Source organism: Ostrinia nubilalis, chromosome 3, assembly GCF_963855985.1.
Source record: "Ostrinia nubilalis chromosome 3, ilOstNubi1.1, whole genome shotgun sequence".
NCBI classification, from domain to species: Eukaryota; Metazoa; Arthropoda; class Insecta; order Lepidoptera; family Crambidae; genus Ostrinia; species Ostrinia nubilalis.
This window is the reverse complement of record NC_087090.1, coordinates 3,596,954-3,621,898: the sequence shown is the minus strand read 5'-3', so window position 1 is coordinate 3,621,898 and position 24,945 is coordinate 3,596,954. Positions and strand designations below refer to the sequence as shown.

Here is a 24,945-nt window from a genome sequence, read left to right as displayed (position 1 = left end):
TAATGGTATGAAATCCAAAATAACACCTCATATAATATCATCACTGCACATGAAACTCGACTAATATTATAAAGATGTAGTTTGTTTATTTGGTTGAACGCGCTAATCTCAGGAACTACTGGTCCGATTTGAAAAGTTATTTTTGTATTGGTTGTAAATAAATGGGATAGTTATCGAGGGAGGCTATAGGCTATGTACCATCACGCTGCAAGAAGCAGAACATCAATGAAAAATGTTGCGAAAACGGGAAAAAATGTTAAAACTTCGACGCGTACAAAGTCGCAGAGTGTCTGGTAAAACAAAAATATGTCCTAAACACGTAACAATTTTCAATTATTATTTCCATGCTTACCTCATAATTCAGTAAAAGCAATTTCTTTCATTGTTATTTATTACATAACGTAAGAGAAAACTAATAATGAAACAATGCTCAATTTATTTAAAGTTACGATTATACATGACATGGAAACTTCAATATCTTTTATTATTGACAACTTTACTGGTTTTCCCTGATAGTGTTTACTCTAGCGACTTCAGAAATTAATGATAGTTGGATGTTACTAAGTATTTTATATAAGTACCTACTTACATTATTAGTTTATACAGTACAGGCAGCAGTCGCTCTACACAGGATGTAATGAACAGAATGAACGCACATTTCAGGATTACCTATACTGATCATTGCAGGCCAATATCGAAACCTGAAAACATATTTTCCAAATTAACAAATTGAAAAGAGCTTCTGGTCTTGTAGAATCTCCATAAGTTTAGAAAACGACAACGCATCTGAAAACTGATCGCAAAACTTTCACTTACCAATGGTGTAAGTGGCGCCATCTATCTGAAACGTAGCGCTTTTGCACTTCTTGAAAACCTTCCCGCTAACCACTTGTCGAGTGGCGCTGCCGTGCGTCGCTGGGTTTGACGCGATCTCCCGCATGGTGGCGGCACTATCGCACCGGATTCTTAACCCGTCGAGGGACGGATCGGGCGATAGGTCCGGTGACTGGTCAGTCATAGGTCGCACTTGCCCCTCCTGCCCGTCAGTCGGCGATTTGGCCGGTTTCCTCTCCATTTTTAGTTCACTGCACTAACACTGCTCACAGTTTCACACAACACATTTTTCACTGATCAGTCAGAGACACTGTCACTGAAATAAAACACATAGATTAATTATTCCGCGTTTTTTTCAATAAAACTATTAGTTAATTATTTTTGAAAAACAAATAAAAATGATAATTTTGGTAAAAAGTAAACGTACATATCAGACTTAATTACCTTATTTGGCTTTTATAACTGCATTTCCCGTGGTTTTCTTTATTGGCACGTTCTACACCAAAATGATGCATGTATTAATATCTATTAACTATTGTATTTGGTAGATAATACGAGTAGGTACGTCATAAATGAGTATTGAGGCTTAATTTTAGTAAAGCTCTTGAAAGTAATTTTGTGTTTCGATTTATTTCATATCTTTAAACATATTTAGATCGAGACGCCAGAAAATTGTTAATAATTATTTTGTAATGATTACGGATATATCTGTAATATTACGGACTTGAAAACTTTTAAGTTAATGTTTATTTAATTTAGAAATAACATAAATTATGTACCCATTGAGTATTTTTTAAATGTAGGCATAACATGATTTCTGCCATTACTACCATGCTCTACTGAAAGAAATAAGGTCATTGACGATTTGCTCGTAAACACCCCACGCATTTCGTTGTTTACTTAGTAAGTAGTCCCTTAATTTTTTAATTGGCCTGCACCCTTAACTTCTAATCTTGGAGTAGTTTGTTGACGTTGCTTGGCCGTGTAAACTGGTCTAGTGGCCATTAGTGAGATTGAGTACAGTCGGCCGTATAATTAGGGTCGGTTATTGTGCCGACCGCGTTTTGTAAGCGTGTCCTCTGGCTAGGTGTAGCGACAAAATAGGCGCCCTCTAGCTAAATGAAGTGGCGAAATACGCAATATTGTTGTAGATATTTGAGGAATAAATTTTATTGAGAATAGCTCTCTATGGCCAGTGTCCAAGCTAAAATAAAATAAGTGGTGAGCTAATCTGATGGCTTGTAACATCAGAATTTTAGAATTCTGAAAAAAATATCTGATTTTGTATACTTCTAGCTCATATTTTTTATACATATTCATGTCCTTAGACTACACCATCTAGTCCTGAACTAACCAGACAATGCCTTTAAAATAGAATGAATACAATGCTTTATTGTGCACGACACAAAACAAACATAATATAAAAGAAATATCAAATGGACAGCAAAACTTTAGGGGTCGTAAGGATGCGATCTCTTTCAATCAACCCAAAGAGAGGAAATAAAGGCCTATCTATCACGGCCATTGTGTGGTGGTTGAGAAATTTATCAGATCAAATTAATATGATAAAGGAGACTCCATAAACATTATAAATGAGGTTGTAAAATTATTGTTCACTGAATTTTTCAACAGAACTTTTAAAGGGGAATATGTATTTTGTGGAATTTAGTCGGCCGTTTGGTGTAGTGGTTCGAAACAGGCTACTATTCCGGAGGTTGCGGGTTCGATTCCCGCACAGTACAAACATTTGTATGCATGAACATACCTATTTGTTTGTATTGGACTGGGTGTTTTCTATGTATAATATGTATGTATTTACAAAAAAAGTATTTAAGTATGTTTATATCCGTTGACTAGTACCCATAGTACAAGCTTTGCTTAGTTTGGGACTAGAAGCGCAGTGTAAAATGTCAAAGGAAAACAAAATGTACTTGTGTTAATACACTGTAAGTACGAGTAGGTACTTACACGTAGTTAAAATTAGCCATCACTAGTTTTCGTAGCGGACTGTACACTTTGGTCCACTAAATTTGGGCGAGGCAGAACTCTATTAACCTGATAATCGTTTCGGTTTACCTACATCATAGTTGATTAATGTTCGTATAAACCTATATACAGCCTTAAACTTCTATAGCACGTCAATAAAGCTATTAGAGTTTTGACAGTTAAAAGTTATTAATAGGTACGCAAGTCACAATTTAGTTTAAATGTATATAAGAGCAATTTACTTCGTAGCTATTATAAGTTAAATTAATTTCAGTTATTTTGTGGCTCGGTTTAGTGGTTCACGAACCGGTCTAAACGACACGTCGGTGCGTTTTGTATGGAGTTTGACAGATTTTTGACGTTTGTTAAAGTAAGATGACTAAATCGCTACTTAGTGCACAGCATGTTTAAAATTTCGCTTAGTGCGGAGCTCAAAGTAGTACGTTTTCCTATGATGTTTACATTTATAGGTACCGCAAATACACCGCTAACCGACTTTAAAATGGCGCTTTACGTTTTTCGCCTCAAACAAGCCCCCGCTGTGTGTCTCACACTCCTTTACGGGTCTCATTTAGAAATACCTTAAAGGGCTTGAGTCTTTTTGTTTTTGTTTACTTTATCTGGATTACTTGTAAATTAATCCATACTAATATTGGAAATGTCGAAGTAATTGCCTCACTCATAAAGCTGACCAGGAAAACACTAGATGCAGGCAGCTACCAACCGGCCAATCTGGAAGTCATTGTAGGAGACTTATAATTCAGCCGTCGACATCCTATATAAAATGATGATGATGACAAAATGAACCAATTCAAATGAGACATAGACTATTTGGATTGGACGGGAGAAGGTTAGGTTACCTTTTAGCGAAAAAACAACTCGAAGGAGTTGAAATTCTATAACATAACTATGTGGTAGACTAAAATACACGCCGGCAAAGCCAAGAGCTCCATGAAAATTTTACGTCACGTCATCAAGGACAGTAGAAGTTGACATAAAGCAAGATACACAGATACTCACTTCGGTGAGTATCAATAACATACCCTTGCATGCATTGTTCATATTAATTTCAGTTTGTGTTTTCCTTATCTTACTTATACTTTAAACTTTATTTACTCTTAAAGTCATGCTAGAGCTGTGCATCAGACGAACGGTTTCATTGTGTCAGTCGCACATTTGAAGAATAATTTGTTTGGTTGCTTTATTGTTGAGTGAAAGTCAAAGTTCAAAATTTGTTCCTTGTGAATCTGATATAATATTATTAACGGGATTATTCCCACCTCTCGTTCCCACCGCTGCAACTCCTGTGTAGCCAGGATCTACAGCTTGATCGCCAATAAAAACCCAACCAGTGAAAGTCTGATATTTATTAGAGTTTTAAAAGTCTTCTCTAGTTCGAGAAAGTGAGTAACTAACACTTTAATATCCAGACTCTTCACAGGACATTAGGCAATAGACAAAAGACGTGCAAAAGCCAAGAGATATTACCGTCTATTCTTCTTAGCCAACATCACTCGACTAAGTGTTAGGTACTTAAGAAAGATCCAAAAAGTACTTAATACGACCGAGATGCCGCAAGTAATTTCTTTTTCATTGCGTCCCCAGATCTTGAGGCCTCAATTTCCTAGAGGTTTTTCTTCAAATTTCTTTCTACAAAGCCATTTATTATTTCATTAGGGACGTTTACTCGACTTTTGTACAGCTACTTGTCTTTGTGGCTTACATTTAGTTTGTAAAGGGTTTACGACAGACATAAGACCGAGTTAAGGGATTTTTTCGGGAATGGAGATATTAATTTTGTTTATTCCTAAGCAAATTTTTATTTTTTATTTAAGAAGGAATTTTTTTTTTATCTTTCTTGTAATATGAGCAAAGAAAAAAATGCGGTGATCCGTAAACGAACTAAAGCCGCTGACAAAGCCCGACGGATTAGCACGCTGAAGTACTTAGCACATACTTAATACGCAGAACTGACGGCCGGTGGGGCAGCAAGGTTCTAAGGTGGACACCACGTTTGAAAAACGCGTGAGATGTCCAACCACATGGTGGACCGACAACCCCATAAAAGTAGTAAGAAGACGTTGGATGTAGACCGCTGGAAGTCATTGGGGGAGGCCTATGTTCAGCATTGGACACCCTACGGCTGAAATGATGATGTTGAGATACAAGTGGTATAAGGAACTATCGATATGATCACGCATCTGCCACCAACGTGTGTTACCCAACTACAAAAAAGCCAAGCAAAATCTCCCGGTGGTGCTTGTTTTATTACTTTTCAACTTTCAAACGTTTTCAAGAACCTTCGCAACTAAGTTATGAACAATTTTAATAATGTTCGACGGGCGGATAACTTTTCGCAGTTTTTTGTAGTAGGCTTTCTATTTACATGGATATCTCAAGCGTACATGAGAAATAACTTCGGCAATACTTTGTGAAATTGATTTATATCAAGCACATACGAGTACTAAGGCTCGCTGGAGTTTGTAAAGTGTGCCGATATTTTTCATAAGGTTGTTACTGGAATTTGAATAGGAATTTATATTTAACTCACTTAGAACAAACACAGTGAAAAATCACAAATCCAAATATTCAGATTAAATTTAGATTAAAGTGTCTAGTAAGTTAAGTAACTAAAGTGTTTTCTCAAAACAAGTATTTTATTGAAAAATATAGAAAAATAGACGCACCGATGACTGATGAAGAAAATGGAGTGATTTACTTCATCATTTATGATGCGCACAACTGACAAATCCTTCCTGCATTTTTTTAATTAACTACCAATAGTCAAATTATTCATTCTATCATTTAACTCGTCTACTTATTGAGTTAGAGCTCAAAGGGTTAAATGCCCTTTTAAATAAAAGGAAGGCAAAGACCTTAATCAAAACATTTTTCAACTTAAACGGCAGTATCACTCTTTTCCCCCAAGCACTTCTCAATTGCTTCAGATTTAAATCGTTTCGTATCTGCCATTCCAGTTCTTCATTTATTTAACTTGAGTCTAGTGTTTATTCTAGAGAATTCTGTTTATCAAGAAACATTGACTTTGTTGCAGCTAAGTAGATATTGAAAACTGTCTTTTGGAGATACTTGCTTGGTGTGTCATTTAATTAATTGATGGATAAAAACAATTGAATATTCCACAAGAAAAGACTTAAGAAAAGTAGGAAGAGATTTTGTTATAGCCAACTATACCGATAGATACGGTTCACCTAAATAAACGTTATTAACATTCTTAAACTTAACAATTGTATGGTTCAGATAAGCCAATCGGTAGGTACATGATATTGAAAACTCAACGGGATATGACATTTCTTTCCTGCCCCTCGGGGAATCAAACTAACCACTAAAATAAATACTTTTGAGACAAATTAATACTTTCTATTCTATTCTATTCTAAAATACCTAACACCTTTTGATCATAAACTTAACTCATGTTAATTTAAGTCCAGAAATTAGTAAACACCATTTCAGTCGTGACGTCACTTCACCGCACGTAAAATCCAGACATTCCCCAAAACGTATTAACTCCTCAATTTGCCCGCGACATCTTATTCGGGAATTTAAATAATTGCTGTTTCAGACTCTCCCTTTGACGAATAACTCTGCAACTTTACTTTGAAGCCTTAATTAGCATTCGGGCAGTTAATGAGATTTGAGGCTGTAAATTGGACAATTTGTTGGAACTTGCTGTTTGACAGGAGTTTTGTTGATCAATTTGCCTGTGGTCACTTTTATGTCGCGTTTTGCTTCTGCTTCCATGTGTAAAAGTCATTATTTGTACGCTTGAGTTTGTCAAACATTTTTATGTTTTCCATCTCAAACTTTTTTCCGAGTACTTTATTCTTTTGCAACAGTCTTTTGTTTCAAGTACGTTTATCACTGAATAATAGGTAATAATTCTTACAAGTTGAATGTTTATGTACTGACCTTAGATTAATAAAACCTAGATAGATAGTCAGTGCACGAAAGGTGAGGCAGATTTTAGTGAGCCTGAATGGCTCACTCGTAAACGTCACATGAACTGTCAAAGTGAAAAATTGGTAAATACGTCCGACGACTTTTAATTAATTAAGACGGTTTGTGCTGTGAAAGGGTGTCTAAATACATCAGAAAAACGAAAGAAAGTGACCAGTGTTACATTTCATAAGTAAGTACTACGATTCGACGCGTATTTTGCTTGAATTTGGCTTTCAAAAATTTAATACGGGAATGATACCAGTAACAAGAAAATTTATTTCCCAATGAGGATCATTTCGATTTTTAGCTGTGAATGCAGATTTATAGGGCTAAGAAATCCTTAATACACAGTCCAAAAATTTTTGTTCTACGACAAAAATTGACGAAGTTATGGCCAAATTACTAAAAAAGTTCACTGACCGCCCGGCGCGGGGACGATGACGTCACTATATCCGATCCGAACGCTGCCGGCGTACTGCGTGGATAGAAAATATTTTTTTCTAGCCAAACTATCAGTTTTAGAGAAAAACTTGTAATGACATTTATTCATCAGAATAAAGTAAGCTATCAATAGGTAATTTTAAAAAATTGAAATTGTGAAAAATAACGCAAAACATCCATACGCTCATACGATTCAATGGAACGCAGAGACGCGATTGGGGTCTCCGCGGTGGTATATTTGGCGATTTATTCAAATAAAGTGTTCATAAGTGTTGTTAGAGTCATATCTTCTTCCAAGTAAAATATAAAAATGTATAAGTATTAATTTATTTACTTCTAACAATAAGGTATAGCTGAGGCATATACACTCTGCCTAGGCTACAAGACATTGCTATGAAGATCATTTCGATGTACACGCAATACCTACCTCACTACCTGTTATGACACCCCCCCCATGCCAGAAATGCCAGAAACTGGGTATGACTTGACCCCCCCCCCCCCCGGGCCATAAGCTGGGTAAGGCTAGCCCCTCCCCCCAGCCCATAAGCATAAGCTGGGTATGACTCCCCCTCGGCCAGAAGCTGGGTATTACATACCCCCCCCCCCCCCTGACCAGAAACAGGGTATGACTTGACCCCCCCTCCCCCCAGGCCTGAAGCTGGGTAAGGCTAGCCCCTCCTCCCAGCCCATAGAAACTGGTTATGACTTGACCCCCCCCCCCCAGGCCAGAAGCTGGGTAAGGCTAGCCCCTTCCCCCAGTCCATAAGCATAAGCTAGGTATGACTCCCCCTCGGCCAGAAGCTGGGTATGACTTAACCCCCCCCCCCCTCCCCAGGCCAGAAACTGGGTATTATGACTTGCCACTCCCCCTTTCCCACCAAGGCCAGAAGCTGGGTAAGGCTTGCCCCTCCCCCCAGGTTATAAGCTGGGTATGACTTATCCCCCCCCCCCCCAGGCCAGAAACTGGGTATTAGCATCATATTATGTATTATTATGTTCAATACAAACAATCATTAAGTTACACTCACCCCAACCGCGTCTCCGCATTGCATCGAATCCTATGAAAATGTGGTTTTTGGACATAACGATACTTATTTTTCACAATTTTTATTTTTAAAAATTACTGGTCGATAGGTTACTTTATTTTGATGAATAAATGTTATTAAAAGTTTTTTTCTAAAACTGATAGTTTAGCTGGAAAAAAATATTTTCCATCCCAATAGTATGCCGGCTGCGCTCGATTCGGATATAGTGACGTCACGCGGCCCTGCGTACTTTGACTTTTAGCGGCAAAAACGGCCTATGTTTATTACTTAATATCTTCGTAAGTAATGGTCCGATTTGGATAATTCAAAAAGATATATCTTTCTTATGTCTTAAAGATTAACGTAGATACTAGTTATATTGAATTTTCTACAACAGTACTGATCCTCATTGTTCGCCGTACAAATACTCTTCCTTTTTTATGAAATCGAGACTTTTAAGTCGATTTATCTTATTGTAATTAGGTAGGTACTTTGAATTCAATAAATAAGTAAGTACATGATGCGTTTTGTTTTTGTTAATTATAAAATAACTAAAAACGTATTAAAAATTTCCCTACTTTCGGGAAAATCGCCTTCACTGTCTACACTCCCCAACAAAATTTTTGCCTCACTCTTGACGAAGCGTTTGCATGAAGACTATCCATCTAGGTTTTATTAATCTAAGGTACTGACGACAAAACATGAAATAAATATGGCATCTTTTGCACTTAGCCATAGTTGTATTAAGTAGGTATCTTTACAATAACAGAAAAAAGAACTAATAACAATATTATACATTATTTACTTAGGTTAATATCGATGGTCTAGCTCTAGAAGACAAATGTGATAACTGCAAATCGTCCGTGCCAATTTTGAAATACACCGAAAACGGAATGATCCTGTCTAAAAGGCTTAACCTTTAAAAAATTATGGAACATAGACCTTTGCTCACTAACCTAACTAATAAAAGCCACACGTGCTCTAAGCACCAGTGTTATTATACTGTAAGAGAAACTATATTGCTCATAGGGACCCAGAGTAAGCAAAGGTGCGGTGCGCGGACGCGTGATATTATGCAAATCATACCACAACGTTTCTACATTCCAAAAGCAATTGTGTTTCGTAATATAGTACATATCCATATCAAACATAGTCATCTTCTGTTGCTATCTCTAGCTAAAAAGACATTTTACTAACTTAATACTATGAATCCCTATAGTAAATGCTTTCTTTCATCATCATTTCAGCCACAGGACGTCCACTGCTGTACATAAGCATCCCCCAATGATTTCCACAAAGGCCGATTGGTAGCGGCCTGCATCCAACGCCTTCCTGCTACGAGATCGTCAGTCCACCTTGTGGGTGGACATCCTACGCTGCACTTTCCAGTACGTGGCTTCCACTCCAGAACATTGCTGCACCATCGGCCGTCAGTTCTGCGCACTATGTGCCCTGCTCATTGCCACTTTAGCGTGCTAAATGCTAATCCGTCGGGCTATGGCAGCGACTTTAGTTTGTTCACGGGTCTCCTCATTTCTGCTGACGAATGCTTTCTTTACACATGGTATAAAATTTTAATTACCTTGTGGACTTTACTTTTGACTATGACTTTTGACAGCATCTCAAAAGGCGACAACTCAAATCAACAACATTGGAAGGAAGTCGATCCTCAGTTAAAACCTCCCAAATTCCTTTTGATTAATTTAAAAGGGTTCAAAGACCTGGACCTGGTACGGAGTTTGGGCTTCTATTGACGGTCAAGCTGTAGATTCTGTCAGGGGTTGCACTAGTGAAAACAAGAAGTAACAACAGTTTCACACTCAAGCTATAGATCCTGAAGTTACAGAAGTGGGAACGAAAGCTAGAAATAATCCCGTATCGCCCCAAGTCTCATTTGACTAATTGGCAAAGATAAAAAATAAAAAGACTTCTGCTACGTTTAATCTCCAGTCGTTTCACACAGTTGAACATTATCTAGTCAAGACGACTTCTACTGAAGCTTTAACTACGTTAGTTCAAAGTTCTAGTTAAATGACATAGAAAACAATAAAGCGCAGTTGTATTGTTGAACTTTAGACTGAACCCTTTTAAATGCAAATCTGTATTGTTTGAGTGAAGTATCGGGGGTAGTTTGGTGAATTCCATATTTTGAGCACTGGGAACAGTAAAGTTTAAGTGTAAAAGTTAAAATGTCCCAGATTTTTTTTATTCTTTTTTTTGAGAAACTATGATAATAATCTGCTTTACATTATTACTACTTGTATGTGACAGACAGTGAGGGAGTAATGATTATTTGTACATTCTTACTAGGAATGTCCTAGGAATTTCCTAGGATCAAAGAATTTGGAGTCTCTTTGATTTCGCTAGGACATGCAAAAATTCTAATACAGTTTCTACTCGTAAAACATACTTCCAGAAGTACAATTTTTTTTCTGTAACGTCTATTCACAAAAAATAACTATTAGTCCAGTCAATGAATGCCTTAACGACGGTGTAGAGAGAAATCCATGGAACACAATTTCTGACCTCGGGACTTTATTTAGACTAGTTAGGAGGTGAACATAGCAAAAGTCCCCGCCCTTAGCCCTTGAGCCGGCGGGGAGAGGGGTGTTTAAAGGTACTACTTTTCGGTTTTTCGCTTAATCCTCGGAAACTATGCGTTCTAGTGACATGACTACTATGAACCAAAAAAAGCTTATTCAATTTGCTACAGGTGAGACGGTCAAGTTTTTCTATGTCTTTTATAGTTTTCATGGCATCTGCTCTAGAAGGTCTGTAATATTGGAAATTTTATTTTTGTCTTACATGTTTCCATCAGGAGAAAATTGACTAAATCAACATTAAGCCAACATTTTAGACATGCGGGAGCATGTTAAGCCTAGTTCCAGGGAGGGGACTGCACCGTGCGTATATTTAGACGACCCAATTGGAGCCACTTTTGACTCCTCATCACTCAAAAACTACTGTGCATTAACACTTCAAATTTGGCTCATGTGTTGAGACTTGCAATGTAAACATCAGCTTCAAATTTCATAAATATACCTCAAATGGTTATTTAGGTATTGACGTTCAAAAATCGACATTTAGAACACTAAAATCTATCTATCACCTGTGAAATGTTAAAATTTACTGGTTTTTTATTTGTTCCTTTGTATTTAGACATCTACCTATCTGGATGCCAAATTTGAACCTTCAAGGTCATCTGGAAGTTGTTAGAATTTGGTCTATAGGTCAGATATGTAGATTTTTAGACGTCAATACCTAAATAACCGTTTAAGGTATATTTATGAAATTTAAAGCAATTATTTATCTTGCAAGTCTCAACACATTAGCCAAATTTGAAGTGTTAATGCACAGTAGTTTTTGAGTGATGAGGAGTCAAAAGTGGCTCCAATTGGGTCGTCTAAATATACGCACGGTGCAGTCCCTTCCCTGGAACTAGGTTTAACATGCTCCCGCATGTCTAAAATGTTTGCTTAATGTTAGTTTAGTCAATTTTCTCCTGATGGGAACATGTAAGACAAAAATAAAATTTCCAAAATTACAGACCTTCTAGAGCAGATGCCGTGAAAACTATAAAAGATATAGAAAAACTTGACCGTCTCACCTGTAGCAAATTGAATAAGCTTTTTTTGGTTCATAGTAGTCATGTCACTAGGACGCATAGTTTCCGAGGATTAAGCGAAAAACCGAAAAGTGGTACCTTTAAACCCCCCTCACCCCGCCGGCTCAAGGGCTAAGGGCGGGGACTTTTACTATGTTCACCTCCTAACTAGTCTAAATAAAGTCCCGAAGTCAGAATTTGTGTTCCACGGATTTCCATCTATAATGCTTTATTGACTGGACTATATGTCATATTGACTGAATCCCATGGCATATTGAGCGGAAACCTTTACATCTGATACGAGGAACTGAGAGATATTGACATGACGTGTGTTGGCTATTTTTAACAGATACTACAATAAATATGCAGCCAGTAAGCTCACTGTTAGGGGAACAAAAAATCTTTATTTACCTTTGGTTTAAAGAGGGTTATCATTCTGTGCAGAAGATTAAATGACTTGATTGATGATACCTAAGTTTAGAAAGTTAAAACAACTAAGGAATCACGAATCTATCTGTTCAGGTGGCACAAAAATAGTAGAGAGCATGTTGAAATTAATGCAGGGATAAATACACTGCTTGAAGTAATAATTGTTGGCAGATAAGTTCTCGAGTGGCGACCACGGGCTGGAAGACGTAGCGTGGGCAGGCCTCCTACTAGGTGGACCGACGATCTGGTAAAGGTCGCGGGAAGAGCCTGGATGCGGGCAGCGCAGGATCGTGCATTGTGGAAAACCTTGGAGGAGGTCTTTGTCCAGCAGTGGACGTCATTTGGCTGAAACGAACGAACGAAGTAATAATGCACTTATAAAATGTCCCAATAATGTATGGTAAAAGAATATGCGAGTCAGTAACTATTCTGATCTCATTTCATAGTGTTCACTTCAGCCAAAGTAAAACGTTGTAACTGGTCAAACGGATGAGCCGTGAAAATAAACAAACTGCCGTGGAAATAAATCTATATAAACAAGATATCAAAGGCCGAGCTGTTTGCGATGGCTAAGCGTTCACATGTTTATCTGAAAGTTAAGAAATGTATTTAGAAACGTATTTTTCATAAACTTTTCTCGAGTTTATTAAAGAAAAACATGTTGATACATGTAAATAGCTACCGTTTGAAAAGTTGGAACGTGAAAAAGTGCCTTTTAAAAGACACGAGTATAAATACATTTTAACTTTCTGGATTTCTGAACGTACAATTCATAAATTTTTCTGAGCCAAAAGTTATTCAGTCTATGTTTTGTTATTTATCCTTATTAAAATAAGATCAACAACTTATTTCTTTAAATACATATTATGGTCTTAGGCCTCTAAATTACAAAATGTCGCGCTAAACTTGATTCAATCTCACTTATAGATTTTGTTCTGCGATTGGATTGAAGTTCAAACAATCAATTTACTAAACTTGGTTTTTACTGAAGAAGAAGAAGATGCCTTACACTGTAATAATGCAATCAAATATCCAAACACTGAATCGTAATTTTATTCTACAAATGAGTGAATCTTCGAATAATCTTTATTTTATCCTATTTCGTTGGTCAGTTACTTCGTTGAGGTATATCGAAATTTATCCACGTTCAAGACAAAATGATATTTTACTAAAATGTTTATCGAATCGGAGAGAATATGTAACGACGTGACACCTTGAACTTCACAGTTCACTGGCTGCAATATGCTTGAGCTGATATATTTTTTGGCATCAAATATTTTGGAAAGGTGAATGAACATGAACATTGGGAGATGTAGTTTGGAAGCGTTAGGATTCCAATATGCACGCGAAATCGCTCTGATAGAGACGAAGTAGCGTACGTGAATTTGAAATAAAATTCCTTAAGACACGACTTCTGTCGTTAATTTTCAGATTGATTATGATTGGGACAAAATTAAATGATACATCGCCTTACTGCCTTTTTTAGCTTAAAATAACAGTGTTAAAGTTTTCATCACCATCATTTCAGCCATAGGACGTCCACTGCTGAACATAGGCCTTCCCCCATTGATTTCCACAATAGCCGGTTGATTGTGTATGGCCTGCATCCAGCGCCTTCCTGCTACTTTTATGAGTACTTATTTTTACGATCACAAAATTAAACCTTGTCTACAACTTTTAGGTAAGTTGTTGTAATTTGGCGTACCTTTTTGTTTTCGACGTTGGCTACACACATAAATGATTAACAAAACAATGCAAATAGCACAATAGTGCCGTTTAAAAGGGTTCTAATAGCAACCCAGTCATCATATCGATACATCTTAGAGCATTAAAAATGTGGTTTCAGTTTTCATTGATTAAATCAGTATTTCATTATTTTAAAGCTAAATTGTATTCTTTCTCGTCACTTCATTTTCTATTGTAACGTTTTCAGTTTCAGCAAAAATGACATGGTATTGTTACAAAAGACATTGAAGCAAATAAGTAATAAGATACCAGACGATTCAAAAATATTTTCTAGTTAATTTTTCATGAAAGTAAAAGAGGATCCGCCGTTTCAGTAACTTAGGTGATTTTTCTAATTTTACACGTCAATTATGAGATGGATAAAAAACATCAAGTTAATGTCACCAATCGGTCACAATATCGATAATCCCCACCATCGATACTTTCCCATCCCTACCGCCCTTGACCTTAAGGTCTCCGTTTACAGCCCCGAAATTCGGCCGGGTGTCTTGTGATCCCAACAATGTATTTTGATTAAGCCAAGGATTGTATTTTAATGGAAGATATAACGGACTATCCTTGTGTTTGAATTAAACTAATCGTAAGCAAACAGCGCTGATTGTGGGCTGTTTAAATTAATATTAACGGCGGTTTATCTACAACATCATAATATTGGAAGATGGGATTCGTCATTTTGGACGATCTCAAGAGGGCTACGTTTTCTATCATTTGTATAAATGTTGTTAAACGTTATTCTTTAAATTGATTCAAAATCTTTTCAGATGATGATTCTCTTTAAAATAAACAACTTTTAACCATAAAATGGCGAAGCATCTTTCATAAAACAAACATGTTGTAATGCAATTTAAGAATTTTGATAAAAGATGTTCAGAATTTTTGCATTTTCAAAAAAGAGACCGCATGATGTGTAAATTCTATTGAATTAGATAAGTATTGTTCCCCAGTCGATGAAGCACATGATGTCGTGCCCTGCGTGCCCAAAAAACTGCACGCAGGAAGATTTAATGAATGCTAATGACAACGCCACTCTTGTAGCAGAGTTTTGGGCTGATACTGTATAGGTTTGTTGTCGACACAAAAAGAAGAAGAAAACAGGATTCTTCTTCAAAATGCATATTTAAGTTATATCCATTCCCCTCAGTGAATTTTATAAGAAACACCTCTACCTAAAATGCTCCGTAAAAGTGCTTAGAAATATTTCCTGCCCATAAATAGGACTTGAGAGCATTAAAAATAAAAACTTCAGCCTTAAGGAGAAAAGTAAAAATGTATCACAGATTCTGCAAACACCAGCGAGACATTGTGTGAGATATGAGATTTGAAATACGACACAAAACAATACAAAAGCTTTAAAGAAGACGCTTTAGCTTCCCTTTGAGAGGTTTTTAATTTTTGTTGGCGCAGTTCTTGTTTTGCTTTTAGAAGTGACAGAGTAGGCGGGTAGAAATGTTTTTTTAGGTTTAGAAATACTTAAGAAATAGAAGTTATTCAGGTAGGTACTTACTTAGTACTTAATATATTTTGATAGTATTAGTTGATGTTTTACAGGTTAAAATAGGTGATTTGTATCTTCGGGAGGGACTGTGGTAGTGAAGGCTTTGTTCGGAATCCCACAGTTCCTTCCCACTTAAGGCGAATGACGGAGCAGCGGGGTCTTTTTAGTGGTATGCCTTTGTTCTTCTGACTTGGTGAGCCCCACATAACCTACCCTGTCCCCGCAGGGTAGGTATGCAATTCAATGCATTTTTTCCCCAAAAAAGGTGATTTGTATCTATTATCTAAAAAAAATCGTAAAAGGGTCAAATGAAAGTGATAATTCACTCATAATCTTTTGGTAATAAAGTGTTTTAGATAGAGTTTAGATAGAGTCTCGTACAAGACATTTTATTAGGACCATCCCATGTGAGAATTAGTTTTACTAGCACTTTACACTAAACGGGTGAAAGTTCAACTTTCTCTAACGAGGTGGTTAACAAACAAACCACCTAATCCCTTCAACTATAGTTAATACACCAAACCCATGTTCCAGTCTGTTAAAGGGATACCGAAGTAGTGAGCACGCCATAATGGCCGCCGCCCGACTATCTGGGAGATAAATCTACCCCCGCATAACTACCTGACGGTCCAATATATCTCGCGAAATACCGCACTTGATTTAACCACTTTACTAGGTTTTATTTTGTGAAATTGTTTTAAAATTTCATCTGCATTCTGGTCTATCAAACAGATGTATTATGATTTGGGTTTTTATTGTAGTACCTAATAGAGATCTTTTTGATATACATGTAGTAACATGATTCCAGTACCGGTACTAAAATCTTGATATCGAGAGTTCAGAGAAAGCAATTGGCTACTTTTTGAACTCGGTTGCAATTTATAGCATTTTCCTGCAAATAATTCAAAGGTTAAGCATAGTTTTTAATAATTTTGACATAACAAAACTACAGAACAAATAACACTATAAGTTTCAGTATTTTTTTCATGTTTGCTAAAGTGTGTAAGAGAAAGTTTTGAGGTAACAAAAATAAAAAACACAGTCGAATTGAGAAGCTCCTCTTTGGAAGTCGGTTAAAATATGAATAATATTAAACAGAGTGATTAATAAAATTCGCCAATGTTTTCTTTAATTCAAAATGTTATCTTCAATTGTAATTTAATTTTGTCTTCTAAGCAGAAATGCAAAGGGACTAGAAAAATAATGTTATCCGTATTGAAACTCATAGACTCGTATTGGTTTAGGCGCAATCATATCTCTGACATATTGGTTATGTCTTGTGTTTGCATAAGAAACGCCAATTTCCTACCTTATTTGTTTATTGTAGGAACATTCTGAGGATATTGTCTTGTATATTTCAATGTGAAATTGTGAACTCTGTCAGTTTATAATATAACGCATTAGATTGTAAACTAACAGTGGGTTAGGTTAGATTGTAATTTAACTACGTCAGATTATAATCTGACGGAATTCACAATTTTACGGTGATATATCTTTAGGTACGAATTTAGTTTCATCTGTGCCCTCTGAGAGTTAGAGTTACAGTCCAGTCAGGTTAGAGTGAGTTTACATTAAACTCCGTCCCTAGCGAGCGCGTCAAAAAAACTATGAAGATTTTATTCTTGAATGTTTCCGCTAGGGGCGCTGTACAATCGGTCAAACATTTATTGTCTCTTTTTACGCAGTCGATATCGAATACGTTTGACGTAAACTCACACTACGCCCTCTGATTTTGATAAATATTCAGTAAATAAAAATATTGTAATCCAAGTTACGTTATTTAATTTTGTCCTGATATAATTACTATGTTATTTGTCTTTATTTCAATAAGTTTATGTAACAAGTAGTTGGAATAATAAAGTCTGGACCACAACCACTTCAGCTGTATTAAAAGGGTATTCAAATAAAAATTCTTGTTTATGATCATACTTATAACCCAAACCAGAGTTTTATGGCCGAGAAAGCGCACCTGGGCGTAAAACCTGAATCACGTGAGCTTAAGTAGCGGTTGTATCGTTACATAATGTATACTATGCCCAAAGAAAACTCTTGTACTTGGAGGGTTATGTTATGATTTTGGAATAGAGCCAAGTGTAGGTACATTGTACAGTAATGTACAGGGTTAAAACTAGATTGTGTATGGCGCTATCAATAAGGTGTTGTGTTTGAAATGTTTGTTGTAATACACCCTACTAATCACCTCATGTACTCACTTTAGTTCTGTGATCTTTTGATAATCCACTGAACGCAAGTAGGTTTTAAATTAGAAAATTAGGTAAACTTTTGAATTAGATTATCCAAACTTTTTTCACACAGATAAAAAAAAGATTACTGGCAGCCAATTCGATCGCTTTTGCTAGATTATATAATAAAAATTTTTTGACACCAATAAAAATACTGGCAGCCATTTCAGTTGCACATTTAAAAATTAAGCGATAGAAAAAAAAAGTTTTTTAGTGCATTTTTCTTTTAAACGGATTTCGGTACGCATGCGGGCTATCCGCATTTCATTATTTCATACAATGACATGTTATTCCTATTAATCGAGCTACACGAACGCAGAAAAAGCATTTACACGTGGAATGCCTATAATTTAATAATGCTACGTTCAAATACCTACTATTTCTGGATAAATTAATCAAAGCCCCAACCGATTGGCTCGAAACATGATCAAATGGGTATTTGATCCCGTGACGTAATAAACGGCACGTCAAGGCTGTTTATTCGAATTTCGAACGGCTTGTTGTGTTTGGCGCATTTTCAAAGGATTATTATGCTTGTATCAAACGGTGTATAAACATGTATGATATCAAAAATTTTAGCGTCATCATCTTACGCCCGTATTCAAAAACATTACTATGAGGTCTCACAGTGCGCGTGGACGCACAGTGTGACACACGAACAAATCACAGAGCTCTATTCAACGCTGAGAGTTCGATTTGCTGCTTCACTTAAGCAAGCATTGTTTATACGTGCGCAAAAGGCTTTCCATAATTTCCAAAAAGTTCTCTTAATTCTTATAACTCTAGATAAGTAGGTACATATTATTATAGTAGGTGTGTATTTTGAAACGAAGTTAGAATTAACACATGATAGGGTATAACAGTTAATTATTAATTTATTCATAATTTAAAGGGCTCTTGTCGGCGGAGCGATCCACTCAGCCCAAAACTCTGCCAGTAGCACCGTCAACTGACATATTTTGCTTTTTATTTAAGTAAATAACTAATAAACCTAAATAAAAGGGAAATGACTGTGAAGTATGAATCTTTAGCATTTATCATATTTTATAATTTAAAATAGTCTAAATATTTAAAGTACTTATTGGTTGAATTTTCAACCGATACTTAATCGATCCAAAATTGTGTCAAAATCGAGTTCTGAAAGTCATTTTCTTTCAGTTCCTAAGAATATTCAGCAGCGAACATCGTTAACAACATTTCGTTCCACAGTCGAATTAAATAAAGTTTATCTTAGCACGTACTAAAACAGATATAAATTTATATTATACAAAACAAATTAAACTAGACTTCTACTAATTGTCACCCTACTCCCTACTCCGCGAGGGATCCAACTTAACATCTTCATCTACAATCGTCTTTATTTCAAAGCACTAAGGTTTAATATCAAGAAGCCTGTAGCAATCGAGTGTAGAGCCGATACGGTTAACGAGTTAAGTCTACGCCTAGCCTTTATTGTCCTCAATTTCTGCCTGTAGTCCAGTCAATAAAGCATTATAGATGGAAAACTGTAGAACACAATTTCTGACTTCAGGACTTTATTTAGACTAGTTAGGAGGTGAACATAGCAAAAGTCCCCGCCCTTAGCCCTTGAGCCGGCGGGGAGAGGGGGGTTTAAAGGTGCCACTTTTCGGTTTTTCGCTTAATCCTCGGAAACTATGCGTCCTAGTGACATGACTACTTTGAACCAAAAAAAGCATATTCAATTTGCTACAGGTGAGATAGACAAGTTTTTCTATAAATTGTATAGTTTTCGCGGCATCTGCTCTAGAAGGTCTGTAATATTGGAAATTTTATTTTTGTCTTACATGTTCCCATCAGGAGAAAATCGACTAAATCAACATTGAGCAATCATCCTAGACATGCGGAAGCATGTTAAGCCTAGTTCCAGGGAGGGGACTGCACCGTGCGTATATTTAGACGAACTACTTTGAGCCACTTTTGACTCCTCATCACTCAAAAACTACTGTGCATTAACACTTCAAATTTGGCTCATGTGTTGAGACTTGCAAGATATACATCAGTTTCAAATTTCATAAATATGCCTCAAACGGTTCTTTAGATATTGACGTCCAAAAATCTACATGTCTGACCTATAGACCAAATTCTAACCACTTCCAGATGACCTCGAAGGTTCAAATTTGGCATCCAGAAAGGTAGTTATGTAAATACAAAGGAACAAATAAAAAACCAGTAAATTTTAACATTTCACATGTGATAGAGATAGATAGTAGTGCTCTAAATATCGATTTTTGAACGTCAATACCTAAATAACCGTTTGAGGTATATTTATGAAATTTGAAGCTGATGTATATCTTGCAAGTCTCAATACATGAGCCAAATTTGAAGTGTTAATGCACAGTAGTTTTTGAATGATGAGGAGTCAAAAGTGGCTCTAATTAGTTCGTCTAAATATACGCACGGTGCAGTCCCCTCCCTGGAACTAGGCTTTACATGCTCCCGCATGTCTATAGTGTTTGCTCAATGTTGATTTAGTCGATTTTCTCCTGAAAGGAACATGTAAGACAACAATAAAATTTCCAATTTTACAGACCTTCTAGAGCAGATGCCGCAAAAACTATACAAGATATAGAAAAACTTGACGGTCTCACCTGTAGCAAATTGAATAAGCTTTTTTTGGTCCATAGTAGTCATGTCACTAGGACGCATAGTTTCCGAGGATTAAGCGAAAAACCGAAAAGTGGTACCTTTAAACCCCCCTCTCCCCGCCGGCTCAAGGGCTAAGGGCGGGGACTTTTGCTATGTTCACCACCTAACTAGGCTAAATAAAGTCCCGAGGTCAGAAATTGTGTTCCACGGATTTCTCTCTACACCGTCGTTAAGGCATTCATTGACTGGACTACTGGATGGATCGTATACTTACAATAGGAAGAATATCAATCTTGTAGGTGTTCCTTAGGAAAGGGTAAGGTAGTTAGATTTAATACTTCCCACAATATATTATGACTAGCTGTGCCCGCGACTTCGTACGCATGAAAATATTTTGAATAATATTTCCCGTTGTTGCAACATTTTTCTTTACTACTCCGCCCCTATTGGCTGTAAGGTGATGTTTATACCCTAAAACCTTCCTCGATAAATGAGCTATCCAACACAATAATTTTTCAAATTGGACTTGGATTTTCAAAGCAAATAATCAAACTCTTCAGTTTTATAATATTAGTATAGATTTTGATATCCTTGTTTTTTACAATAAGCCTTAAATTTGCTATTGAAGTGCGTCGGATTTTGATATCTGATATCTGATATTTTGATATCTTACTTGAGAATCTCAAGGAATATTAAGAACCTAGTAATACCTACCCAGACGAAAATAAAGAGCTATCATCTCTTTCGAATTTCGCAATTGACGATAAAACATAAAAAAGTATATTATTCAATTTAGTTTTGCTATAATGGAATTTAAATATTTTATGGCAATTACAAATAAATAATTCCATACAAGTAAAATAGGTGGACCGACAACCTGATAAATGTATCAGGAAGGCGCTGGATGCAGGCCGCTACCAACCGTGCGATGTGGAAGTCATTGGGGGAGGCCTATGTTCAACAGTGGACATCCTATGGCTGAAATGATGATGATCATGATGAAAATAAGCTTTAATATCCAATGTTTGAATTAAATTGGGAACACGTCCCACCCAGGAATCGAACTCAGAACCGAGATACTAGTCACTGCACACATATAAATCAGCTAACCATAGATAACGTACGCCTCGATATGGCTATTGTGCCTTCGAATAGAATTCTAGGCATTGTCCAGGCGGTGTGATATTATGTCACGGGAATGCAATTGCAGACCTTTGCGCCTGAGTTCACCATGAGAAGGTTTAATTTATAGCTGGTTTATACGCTAGTCATTTAAAGTAATAAATTATTATTTTGCTAGTTTATTATCAACGGAATTAAAGAATTTGAACGCTGAGTTTCGAGGATAATATGAACTTTTTTATGGGATAGCAGGCAAACGAGCAGACGGATCACCTGATGGTAAATGATTGATTACCGTCGCCCATAGACACCCGCAGGCCCAGGAGCGTTATATGAGTAGGTGCGTTGCAGGCCTTTAAGATGTAGATACGCTCTCTTCTTGAAATATTGTAGGTCGTATCGGTCCGGAAAGAACGCAGACGACAGTCCATTCCACAGTTTCGTTGTACGGGGCAGGAAGTTTCTAGAGAAACGTACAGTTGTGGACTGCCAATCATCTAAGTGATGGGGATGGAAGTGCTGTCGGGTTTCGGACAATTCTTCAGAGCACTCTCCGTGATATATGCGATAGAAGATGCACAGTGAAGATGTCATCTCTACGCAGCGCCAAAGGGAAGCCGATCCGATATGTCCTAGTCAACGAACTACAAATAGAAAAGAATTTCGCACTGCTTCTATCGTGCGTACATGCTCTGATCAAAAACACTAGTAATTACCAAAAGTATGAAAATTACTTTAGGTACTAATTTGATTTTATTGATAACGTGAGAAATCACGGGTTCCCTACACACACCCACACCATTTCACCCTCTATTACTCCCCTCTTAAGACCATTTTTTGCGACAAATGGCCTCATCTATCTTATCAAGATTATTTCGGCGGACCTTGAAACGTAACAGACAGAATTATCTCACATTCATAGAATTACTTATAATTGAGTTGCATAATCTTACTTTAATTTTGACAAATGTCAATAATCTGTCAAACTCCATACAAAAAACACCGGTTATTGTCAAAGTTACGATTAAAATAAGGTGGTGCAACTCAGCCGTAGAACATTAATTTGCCTTCAAAAGCATTATATTCATGCTTGCTCTAAGTAGGCTCTAACGTCAACTAAAATGATTTGTAACGCACATTACATAATTATTTATGTCAAAACCTTTGAATTTAAAGTGTATAGTGCTACTAGCTTTTGCCTACGACTTCCCCCGCTTAAAATTTTGTCTGTCACAGAAAAACTTTATCGCATTCGTCCGCTATCCTTTCCCGAGACTGAAACAATCTTTACCAAATTTTATCAAAATAAGTTCAGTAGTTGAGGCATGAAATCGTAACATACACAGTACACACAGAGTAGCGGCCGCCCGCGACTTCGAAAGCGTAGATCCCGTTTCATCCACTTAGGGTTGAATTTTGCAAAATCCCGTCTTACAGAGCACCTACTTACGTTCTAAAAGGAAACTCCATGCAAAATTTGAGACTCCTAGCACTTGTAGTTTTTGAGGTTTTGTTATGAGCGAGTCAGTCAAACTGCGTAAAAGATAAAAGAATATCTACTAAAACAAGTCAAATATCATATCGGTATCCCATCACATAAAAGATTTCCAATGGCCATTCGTATGCCAATGAGTTGCAGACTTCGATTTAGTTCCATTGTTCAGAAAATAAGTGCGGATTCTTTTAGTTCCAAAGCTTCGGGACAGCTAGCACCATTCTGTAGATGGGACTATCTATTCCGACATTTAATGGAATGTGAATTTCACAATGGCCGGTTTCTATTTCGTTTGGTTACGTTTCTGATTTAAAATGTTTGGGTTTTTATAGGTTTAATACATAAATCGAAAGTGATGCTTTGTGAATTTCTTCAATCGAAATTTAGTGTAGAGCTTTGGATCTTGAAACGGTGTAGGTTTATATTTTTCTTAGGGCGCCTTCTAATTAGCGCGTGAAGGAGCGCTGCAGTGGCGCTGTTTCTAAAAATTGTATAAAAACGATTGTACTGCCACTGCAGCGCTTTGTTTACGCATTTAATTTGAAAGTGCTCTTATTGAAAATTTAATTAACAATATTTTTATAACTTACAATATAGTTTTGAAGACTATCTATAATTGGACCTACATATTTTAATAGTCATAAAAGTAAAGTTTTCAGCGTTTCAAACGCAACGTTTTGAACGCCCGTATGCGTAACCTTTCTTGATAAGCCTTTATCATATCAAAGAGTATCCTTTCCTCGAAATGGACTACATGGCTCGACCCAAAGATTTCTGAAACACCAAACTTTACTTGTTATTTTAAGCCCAAGTAAGGTCCTCGTTTTACAAGAGATAACCCATGTTGTAAAGACCCAGGACATAGCAAGAAGATAACAAACTCTCTCTGTCTGTTTTTAATTTTTCAGGTTGATTTTGATGTTAATTTCACTTAAGGCTGTCATGTAATTCATTACATCATAGCTAGTACTTAAATTGTTTTAAAATTTCATGGTCACTAATTTAATAATAATTATTAACTTACTCCGTGACCATGGCGCTTGCAACAGTGCCGAAATATCATCGGAAACTCAATATTAAGGTACATAGTAGCAATCCCGTTAATAATAATTATTATCATAGCTTTTAGGCTATAATGAGTCATTAAGGAGTCAAAATAGGGTATTTGCGAAGGTTTCACGCTGTCCAAACAAAAGCCTTCGTTCAATTCAACTAAAAATGTCCCTGGAAAAATGATTCCAAGGATTTCTACATCGGGCAGTTCTACGATCACCCTACAAAGTGGCTGGTAAATGTAACGTTACAACTAGCGCTTGTCCACAACTTTCGCTATCAACCCACAATCTAGTCCTATTATCGAATGTATCTATCTATCCCTCAACTCTACAGTCAGTTAGAACAATGGCCGCCCTCAGCGAGGCTCGAACAAAGGGTTAAATAATGAGGCGAATCTGATGCTCGCTACTGTTTTGATATCACGGCCGTTTTTAGGCAGATTCAAACGATCAAACTTTGTAAAAAGATGCCTCTTAGATAACACTATCCTAGTTAATTTATTTAGGCTGGTTTTAGAATCGCGCTGACCGCTCGCTTATCATCGGCGCTGACAAATCAAAATGTATGTAATTGAAAGGAACTCGGCGCCGACGCTTCATACATTTCGGCTGTCAGCGCTGACGGTCAGCGTGCGTCAGCTTGTTTCTAAAACCAGCCTCAGTAAAAGTTTTTCCGTATGTGGTGTTGTTTACCTCTTTCTGAAATGATTTTTTTAAATCCCATTTCTATATGTTACTGTCTTAGCTGTGATTTTTTCTGCTGTGAAGATTGGCGTATTAATAAATCATTCAATTCAGTCAACTCTATCAGGCCTGTTCATCTCCGCGAGTTTACATCGAAAACAAAACACGCACGATGGCCCACCTACAGGATACTATTCGACAAGGCCTCACATACGAGCG

The 24,945-nt window shown here is 36.7% G+C and overlaps 1 protein-coding gene across 2 annotated transcripts in view; it reads right to left on the bottom strand.

Moving 5' to 3' along the window:
- Positions 1-24,945, bottom strand: part of LOC135087598 (dual specificity calcium/calmodulin-dependent 3',5'-cyclic nucleotide phosphodiesterase 1) — a 276,250-nt gene that overhangs the window by 221,072 nt on the left and 30,233 nt on the right. For both annotated transcript variants that reach the window (XM_063982325.1, XM_063982326.1), the window contains exon 2: positions 817-1,150. In XM_063982325.1, coding sequence (XP_063838395.1) covers positions 817-1,075 — 259 coding nt within the window. In that variant the 5' untranslated portion in view covers positions 1,076-1,150. The remainder of the gene's footprint in view (positions 1-816; positions 1,151-24,945) is intronic.